This window comes from Erigeron canadensis, chromosome 5 (genome assembly GCF_010389155.1).
Source record: "Erigeron canadensis isolate Cc75 chromosome 5, C_canadensis_v1, whole genome shotgun sequence".
NCBI lineage: Eukaryota > Viridiplantae > Streptophyta > Magnoliopsida > Asterales > Asteraceae > Erigeron > Erigeron canadensis.
In genome coordinates this window covers 37,114,207-37,124,506 of record NC_057765.1, presented here as the reverse complement: position 1 = coordinate 37,124,506, position 10,300 = coordinate 37,114,207, and the positions used below count along the sequence as shown (strand labels likewise).

Sequence of the window (10,300 nt, the reverse complement as noted above, 5' to 3'; positions counted from 1 at the left end):
ATCATGTTAATGTCATAACTTCATTTTGCCCTAAATCATCAACAATATCAATTTAATCATCACAATATGCACATGACCTCATTCACTTCAAATAACCACATTGACCTCATGCACTTGACCATCACACAACAACACATTTGTCCACATCAAGCCAATTGTACTCATATCATTATGTATAACGATCCTGCCTACAAACTCTTAGTGTACACTTACAAGGTTCATACATATCACATTGCATCCAAATTCCTAACCATGCATGCTATATGAAGAGTTTTTACTTAAGCCGTAGTCTAGGTCAAACCGCCTAATTCTCTACGACCTGGCATGGGCCACCATTCTGTAACACCCCGAGCTAGGCTCGAAATACTACTGAAAAGATATAGTGTATGCATGGGATTATCGTAGAACATGAACTATATGAAATAGAGGGGATTCGGTGAACCCTTGAAAATTTTGAAAACGCGTTCAAAATAAAAGATGGAGTTTTCATTTTTCCATTTTAGAAAACTAGAAAACATGTTCAAATTCACTTGTTTTCTAATTTTAGGTTTGGAAAATAGAAAAGTGAAAACAAAAACTGAAAAAAACAGTTTTCGAATTTTAGTGCAAAAATTGGAAAGGGGAATTTTCATTTTCTAGGAAAACTTTTCTAGAAAAATACAATTTGAACGCGTTTCTTATTTTCCATGTTTTCTTGGAAAATGAAAATGGAAAACAAGGGAGTTTTCTTGAACTAAACGCACCCTTAGTATTTCTGTTTTCTTCAACCCAGTACGTTTAAGCATCGACTTGCCAATATTGCCTTAAACTGAAATAACAAAACAAAATGAATGAGCATTGAAAGTAGCGGCCGAATATTCGAACCATGAAAAGAACACTAGTTTACGAAGGTTGGGGAGGGATGCCATTATTATAAAAAAAATTTTAAAAAAATAAAAAAGGTCCCTAAATTATGTAAGAAGACGTGTTACCCCCAAAACTCAGGCAAGTGACCTTCCAATATAAATTGTTTGGGATAATGTCAAAATTATAAATCGGAATGAAAGTATTAGGGTTGATTTAGAGGTGGAAACGAACAGGCCAGTGGGATAATGGTTAGGAAAGATTGGCATTTTAGAAAAGAATAACTCATTTAACATCATTACGAAACGAATTGAAGTTTTTTTTATACAAGTTACCGGACTTAATGATATGATCTTAAATTGCAGCTTCTACGTCAAGATAAAAACAGATTTTAAAGTGCAAAAAGTGAAAGATGAAGTTCCTTCTAAGACTAGATTGTGCCTCAATCATTCATAAAGTGAAACGTACGCAACACCATATTCCTATTTATTAATAAAGTGAATTATTATAATCGCGGAACAAGAAAAGAATACATCATTTGTATAATTTGCACAAACACTCTGTTTCAGAAGCAAAATGATGCTCTTAAACAAGCCCTTGATTTGCAAATTCAATACGCCCGCAGTCCCACACATCCTGAGTAACAATTACAAAAGGAGTAACGTGCTAAAGTTCCCAACAATTCCAAATCCAAATTTAAACCGACATGTGAAAATGGAAAAGTGGAGTTTTCACAAAATTTCAACCAACATAGAATTATAGGTTAGTTCAGATTTGACAAGCAAACGGTCTCAAATAACTGAGGTGGCAATTTTAACCTATTTATATATGAATGGTTTTATTAGGCCTGTGCTTATAGGCAGGCCGTCCTCAGGACTTCTTGTCTGCCACATCAGCATCACATTTTTCAGGACTTTCCTCTGGACACTCACTGCCTATAAGGACAGTTTCTTCAGAACTTTTCACCACATTATCAATTCTTTTAACATTTTTTATAACTATATATATATATATATATATATATTTAACATTAAAACACACTTAATTAATTGAAAAAACACATTTTATTATAAAACCACAATTATTCATAACGACAACAACACGATAACATAAATAAAATAAAAACACATTACAACATTTATTTAAAAAGTTACAATCCTAAACATAATAAAAACATTAATAAAACATCATCAACGTTGACGGTAATTTTCCAGGAGGTTCCAAACATGTTCCACTAGAGCATTGCGAAGTCAATGGTGCGTCCTTCTTTCACGTAACTCCCCAAAGGCCCGCATTTGCGTTGCAACCCTTTCATCCCACGTACGTGTTGGCACATTAGTTGGATCGGACAAATAATCTTCCTCAAAGTCGGATATTGCGTTACCGTTGTCTTGAACAATCATGTTGTGTAGAATAACACAAGCATACATAATACGTTTTATTTTGTTCACCGAAAATGGGCGGGCATTATGTTTAAGGATTGCCCAACGACCTTGAAGCACCCCGAAAGCTCGTTCGACATCCTTTCTTGCAGCCTCTTGATAGCGCTTGAACTTTCCAGTCTTTGGATCCATCGGGCATTTAAAAGACTTGACTAGTGTCGCCCATTCTGGATAAATACCGTCAGCTAGATAATATCCTTTGGTAAACTCTTCACCGTAACAGTATATTGGAGTGCAGGAGCCCTATCTTGGAGCAAATCTTTGAACAAGTCTGATTCATTAAGGACGTTGATGTCGTTGTTCGAACCTGCGGGGCCAAAGTAAGCATGCCAAATCCACAAATCATACGAAGCTACTGCTTCAAGCATGATCTTTGGATGTCCTTTGTCGCCTCGTGTTTACTGCCCTTGCCAAGCCACCGGAGAGTTTCTCCAACCCCAATGCATACAATCAATATTACCAAGCATACCAGGAAAACCATGTATCTGTTCATGCTTGCTTACCAAACGTTGGACATCTTCACTTGTCGGCTTTCTCAAGTACTCATTCTAATATAAATAATAAACACACTTACAAAAGTTATTTAAACATTCCATTGAAGTCGCACGACCCATATGCAAATACTCATCTAGTTGGTCGGGATTAGCACCATACGCCGGTTGACGTATGGCAGAAGTATATTTTTGAAAAATGTTAGAAACCATGCCTACCAGTGCAATCGGTTTGATTTTTTTGAAAAAACTGAAAGTGTTTGGGTAGGAGTTGGATGGCGCTAAAGCTGTGTATAGCTTGGCATATGTAGATAAACATATGTTTGCGCATTTGAAATCTTCGTCGGAAATAATCGGCCGGGAACGTTGGTGCATCAGAAAAGTAATCATTCCATAAACGTACCGCAGATCCGGCATGATCTCGTGATAAAACCCTTCTGGTTCTAGGAACATATGAACCAGACGCGTTATCGTTTGATTCTTCTTCGTTACAAAGATCAAAAACGACGCCTGCGATCTCTGGATTAAATAGTGTGTTCATTTGTGTAGCAGTGTTAGAAAGGAAATTGAATTCATCACTTGCTGATGATGAAGTAGACATAATTTGGGTGGTGTTTGAAATAAAATGTTTGTGCGTTAAAATGAAATGAGAAGTTTGTTTGATGAATTGTTTGTGTGTTAAAATGAGAATAAGGTTAGTGTTTAAGTAGTATTAAATAAATATGTTACCGTTGAAGAGAAAAAAAAAATAATAACTAACGGCTACAAACGGTCCCACTTTGGACGTCCTCGAGCTTCCTGGCGAAGAACAAGTAGAGGGACGCAACGAAGAAGATAATCAAGGCTTATACACCATCCACGTCTTGGCAGCTTGGGACGCTACTCAAGACAGTGTATAAGCACCGGCCTTAGAGATTTGACACAGGTCAAATGGGTTAATTCAAAATTTTCACTGAAGAGGGAAAAGGTGAAATGGTTTAAACGAGTTGAAAGTGGCACAAGGTCTCTATTTTTATTGCATACAATTTCCAAATTCGTATTATAACATTCAAATTTGTATTATCCAAACCCGTTTCAGTCTAAACAAAACTGAGGTACTTCAATCTAACCCGTCTAATCCTACCATCTTGCCAACTCTAAAGCATATGAAGTAAGTCTGCACTGCACCTCAAAGTCTCCACTTGAAGGATGGGCATTTGGAGTGATCCTCATCCCACCAAAGAATTGTGCATTTCCGATGCACGGAGCAATTACCTGGGGATATACTTCCTACTCGCCATCATTGACCTATAAAATTCAGCATCAAGAACAAGTATGTAGGGCGAGAAAGAACAGGAATAATTATTAGTTCAGTAAAGGGAAGTGCTAACTCTGATTTTTAAATCATGGTTGTGATGTTCAAAAAAGGCTTGCAGTGCACCAATCACATAACACAGTTCCCAAATCTTTTGTATTTAGATGCATGATAGCCTAAATTTGCACTCTTGAAATTATACATAAGTAGATTCAATTGGAAAAGTACTTTGTGTACAATATTCAAAGGAGACAAAATGAGGGGGTCTGAGGATTGGGTGATAGGTCAAATCCACTAAATCATAGTGCAGGTCAAAATGGATCGGGTTGGCAACTTGTCCAAATCTTGTTGAAGAGGCTTGTCAACAAGCTTATCCCCACGTCCCCAGGCATCTCCATGCCTCAATAGGAATTTGATCTGGTCTTACTGCTTTGTTTCTCCCCATTTTCTTTAAGGCGAGCCTTACTTCCTCTTGACCGATCATCGTGGCATCGCCGTCGTCGTAGCGTGTGTCTGAGTGTGTACGATATCTTAATTTTATTTAAGTAAGAAGTTACAAGGTTTGCATCTTCAAAAGTAGATCTCTTTAATATAAAGAAACTTCCCTTTTCTTTGTGGGTAGGGGAGTCTAACATTCTTTTATCTCTCTAATAGTTGTAGTTTAATTCTTTCTAATAATTTTAAAAACGAGAAGAAAAGAATCGCCTAACATATTGGTGAATGATGATGCTTACAATGTTATTTTATTATGTTTACGTTAAACAAAAAAATCAATATGCAAAGTATACAAATGATGCATCGACAAGTTAACTAACACAAATTATTGCCATTCCAAAAAAAAAAAAAAAAACCAAACACAAATTATTTGATTATCTTTTTACCCCATGGGGAAGGGGGATGTGCACCGATTATTAATCCCCCTCTCAGCCCCAAGTTAGGTCGCATACATCTAAGTCAAAGACTCGTCTTTCCTACATAACCTGAATGTTGAGAAGTTTATCCGTTTTGTTTTGATGTTTTCATAACTTTTTCTTTTTAGGGTCTTCAGTTATACATGATAGTTTTTAATGTATATGTTATTAGAATTAGAATAAAACTTATCGACCAAGCCTAAATATGTATCCAATATTCCACGAGGGGAAAAAAAGCATATGAAGTCTGCACTGCACCTCAAAATCTCCACTTGAAGATTGGGCATTAGGAGTGATCCTCATTCTGCCACCAAAGAATTGTGCATCAGAGCAGTTACCTGGGGATACACTTCCCACTCGCCGTCATTGACCTACAATATACCATACCATATATGATTCAGCATCAACACAGAAGGCTGAGAATGAACAGGAATATATAATAGTTCAGTAAAGGAAAGTGCTAACTTTTCAAATCATGGTTATGATGCCCAAAAAAGGCTTGCAGTGCATCAATAACAATATAACATAACACAAGTTCCCAAATCTTTTGTATTTAGATGCATGATAGCCTGCATTTGCACTCCTGAAACTATACATATCAACTGAAAAACTACACATATTGAAAGGAGGCAAAATGAGTGGGTCAGTAGGATTGGGTAATAGGTCAAATCCACTAAATCTTAGTGCAGGTCAAAATAGGTCGGGTTGGGAAGACATATAATTATTTAAACAAACTTTTATCTAAACATGAATTTCAGAACTATAATTATTTAAACAGACTTAGGAGATCTTTGCTCATTTAAATACACCTCGGATAACTTCCAACCACATTTGACCCAGTCAACAGGCGTAACCCATTTCATTTTGAGTTAATTCACTTAGCTTAACCTAATTGACCTGTTAGTGATATAGCACGACCCTAATCAACCCATAACGGCTAAAATTGTTCAAAAAGATCCACCTCTAATATTGAAGTTGGTTATACTAGTTTCTGAACTTCATGATGCACATGCACTTACAGATAAGTAATGCAAATCTCCACCTTCTTTAGTGTTTACACCTACATCAAATTCGTGACCTAGACCCTACAGAACACTCCCATTCAGCAAAATGCATACAGCAGGTTACACCCTCCAAAAAGTCATATGTACTACGGTACTACCAAAAAGAGGACCCGTGACATTTGACTAAGTGTTCACATGATCATTTTTCTGAACAAAGAGAAAAAGATATGCTCAAGGTAATTGAAACAGTGATTGATGAAAATACCAAATAGCTAGAAGAAACCAATTGAAGGGGGTACTAAACTACTAACCAGCCAAAAGTTCTAGCAAAATCAGACCCAGTTCCCAATGGGATTAACTACAATACAAAAGCATAAGAACTTAGACTCTTCCATCAGATAATAGAATATTTGAAAAATAACAATGCCGATGATAGAATGCAATCACTTACAACGAAGGCTGTTGCATGTAAGTTCTTCGAATCATGTTTAGAAACTGGTTTTCCACCCCAGAAATATCCATTAACAACCTGCCATTCAAGCGAGTGATATTTCAGAATAAATCCACAGAAACCTCCTCTTTTAGCACTAAACTTAGCACTTTTTTACGTTCCCGGAGAAAGTGCAAATGTGCAATTATAAGGAATGATATTGTGTTTTTTACATTTAGGAATTGTGCTCAGGTGATGGTAGTATTGTGGTACCTATAGATTTGCCCATTACAGCTGACTAATAGATGCTAGTATAGTATGATTTGAAGGCTATAGACACACCACATGCTCATTAGCTATAAGAATGCAACAAGGGACAAGGAGAAGTTATGGTATTGCAAACACCAGTCAGAGCATATTATAAATACCTTCTACACTTATTAGCTGATAACTGCAGCATGTACTAAACATGAGTAACCTATGGGTAATCAAATTAAGTAATTAAGCTGCATATCCAAACTTCACATAAACTACCCACTACGCGTTGATGTGTCGCTAATGTCATGGTGTGGAAGGTACATGCCTCTTGCTTAAAAAAAACATATAATTTCTTCAGCAAGTTTCATGTGTGATTTCAATACCCCAATCCATGTCCAACTTGGACATGGATTAAGTATCGACACTTTTAAGCTTGACTTTTGATTTCTAGATTAAGTATTAAGCATTAATTGTTATATATTTAAACATACACTGTATGTTGTTAATGTCATGGTGTGAAAGGTACATGTCTCTTTCAAAAAGAAACCATATAATTTCTTCAGCAAGTTTCTTGTGTGCTTTCAGTACCACAATCCGTGTCCAACTTGGACATGGATCAAGTATTGACACTTTCAAGCTTGACTTTTGATATTTAGATTAAGTATTAAGCATTAAGTATTATATATTTTTATATATTTCATAATAATAATATTTCGAAATTCCCACCGAAACTGAAATTTTCAAATTTTGGTCCTTGACCGAAACACCGAAATTTCAGTCTTTTAAGTGCTGTAAACAAAACGTACTTAGTGTTCTAGTAACTAAAATCTGTTTACGACATCAAGTTGGTGACGATGTGACTAAAACATTATTAATACATTCTTAGGTGAAAATGATGTTCATACAAGGTACATGAAGGTGTATTGATGAAGTAAATCTCAAATACATTGTGCATGAAATTAGTCCTTCTAAAAAGAGTTTCACCTCATGAAGAGTCACATTGCCCCCAACTGCCACAACTGCATCTGCACCTCACGTATAACCTGCCAACATTTAATCAGGTTTTGTAAATTTGTATGATATAAAATACATGACTTTATTACTGCAAATATCCTACCTCTCTAGGTATGCCTATTGATATGTGAAAATCTAGTTAAATTAAAATCCTTAAAAATACTCCGAATCGAATACCACACACAATCGGGCAGTGGACCCGTCCGTATGCAATATAGATTAAAGCAAGTAAAGGTTCGTTCCACGGAGACTACAAAGAGCTAATGAGTTTTAAGTAGTTAAAAAGATTTTGGTTTTTAAAGACACCACGTCATCTTGATTTTATATTAAAAAGTTAGTTGATTGAAAGAGTTAGAAATTCCTAAGAATTTATCGAAAAGAGAATTGTCTTATGTCAAATAGAATGAGAGAATCATCCACTTTCGACTCCGTGATACACTAACTCCGGTTGCATTTAAATTAAGACCCAATCCAAATATGTTGACAAGATAACCTAGACTCGAACAAAGAAACTCACTTGATGGCCGACAAGCTTATAACTCTATTCAAACCCATTAACTAACTAGTTCAATCCTAGAAAATTGGCACCACCAACGTTTAATAAGATTTACCCCAATTAATTAATTTGTTTTGGATAAGTATTAACAATTATGTCTACTTGAAATTAATGTGACACCATCAACTATTAACTCCAATTAACAAATCGTTTCCTATAATTACTATGCCGTTTACTATCACTCCATGAACTAGCACCAATTACTCATAGACATGTAATTGAAATCAAACTTATATACTTCCGACACAATCGACAAAGCATGTAAGAATCACCAACAAGCACAATAATATAGAATAAGAAAACGATTCATTAAGATCACAACATAACGCTAATAAAATCAACTTGGATTAAAAGTATGCAACCATAGTCAATGTATCACTTCATATCAGTGGATGATGAATTATTTAGCTACTCATAATCATAAACATAGCACAAAGAGTAAAAGTATAAGAGAACATATTTTACCAATGCCTTGAAACTCACGAACAACCCTTAGACCTTGATGGACATAAAAGCTGCTGAATATTGCCTCAAAGAACCCTAAAATCGACTGGAGGTGATTGTATGTCGAATGGGAGGGTTTTGGTCTTGTATTTATAGTGAAATCTCAAAGGGTTTTCAGTCGACCTAGTTTATGCACCGCACAAGGAATCTATGCACTGCACAAACTAGAGTTTCCATATTTTGGGCACCCGTTATGCACCGCACAAATTAGCTGTGCACCGCAGAAACTTCAACTTCCAGACTTCTTGCCCGTTATGCACCGCATGACTTCCCTGTGCGCCGCATAGACACTTTTGCTCGACTTTCTGACCAAAATCACATATTTCCATGCACCGCATACCCTACTTATGCGCCGCACAAGCTACCAGAACTCGCAAAACTTGTATTGTTCAATCCGTCTTCACTCGAACTCGTCCAAAAACCATCCAAATGCATCTTTTAACCTTCTAAATGTCATTTCTAACCATTGTACCTGTTCTAAGCCTGAAATCACTAACAATACCATCAAAGCATCGAATATACATACAATTTGCACATTATTAAGCTTAAAACGACTTATAAACGATATGGGAATATACATATAAATGAACATATCACCTATCAGATGATATGGACTCGAAGTCATAGATTTGCATATCTGCTCAGCAATGAAGACGATAAACACGTTCAAAAAGACATCATTAAGACACGCCAATCAAATGCACTTAATGAATACAAAACAAAGTCATTGACTACGACTACATGTAGTAACAATATTTTTGCCCAGCATTCATTAACTTGGAAGCATGCATATGTTTGGTTACCAATTTTTAACTAACTACAGCAACACACTATTCTCAGAGCATTGTTGATTCCTGGTACCTCTCATGATTACCTCGAGTTAAGTTACTCAAACCAAGAAACTAATAAATAAAAAACACAGAGAAACATGATTACTGTATGGAGTCATAATCAACATCTCTGTTATGTGTTTAGAAAACTAAATCAGAAGCCAATAGGAAAACCCATCCAATTCTGAATCCAACAATGCCACCAACTCAGCCTAAATATCATGGGAAGCCATCATGAAAACCCAACCAAAAAAACCGACTTGGAGATTGATTCTGAAAGTCGTGCATATGATCTGAATCCAAGCAAGAGTCTGATGCTAATCTAGACTATGTTGCCAACAAATTGTTACCTAATCCTCCTAGATATCAACTGAGATCTGCCTCATCTCAATCTGTTTCACTTGATGAACAATTTTCCATCCTCTCAAATCTGCAATCTGCAGCCACAAACCCTAAAGCCACCAACTAGTCAGAGCAACTATCTATGTATGGAACAGGGAACATCCAGAATAAGAGGCTCAAAAGATGAGTAATGAGAGCAAATGTCACTAAACAGAAACCAAACATCTTTTAATCACACAAGTCTTGAAAATACTATAGATTCAGTGTTCTATGATTACCTATTCACTGGTTCCAGTTTAAATGGTGAAACAGAAACAGCAATGATTTCAACAGACAGAATAATAAATGGAATATAGTTCATTTGTGTACAACTAAAGAATT

General features: G+C 36.0%; 1 protein-coding gene and 1 long non-coding RNA gene across 3 annotated transcripts; both read right to left on the bottom strand.

The window, feature by feature from the left end:
* Positions 1-2,093: 2,093 nt before the first annotated feature.
* Positions 2,094-2,417, bottom strand: LOC122601726. Its single transcript, XM_043774464.1, has one exon. The coding sequence runs from the start codon at positions 2,415-2,417 to the stop codon at positions 2,094-2,096; it is 324 nt and encodes a 107-aa protein (XP_043630399.1).
* Positions 2,418-5,073: 2,656 nt separating this feature from the next.
* On the bottom strand, positions 5,074-9,251 carry LOC122601965. Of its 2 annotated transcripts, XR_006324130.1 has the most exons (5): positions 8,709-9,251; positions 7,658-7,716; positions 6,437-6,514; positions 6,297-6,343; positions 5,074-5,352 (listed from the first exon to the last, which is right to left on the bottom strand). It is a non-coding gene; the product is annotated as an uncharacterized LOC122601965 (long non-coding RNA). The 2 variants fall into 2 exon arrangements; XR_006324131.1 differs by lacking the exon at positions 6,297-6,343.
* Between the last annotated feature and the right edge of the window lie 1,049 nt (positions 9,252-10,300).

Coding starts and splice junctions, on each gene's coding strand:
- LOC122601726 (XM_043774464.1), bottom strand. CDS start 2,417: ATGGATCCAAAGACTGGAAAGTTCAAGCGCTATCAAGAGGCTGCAAGA.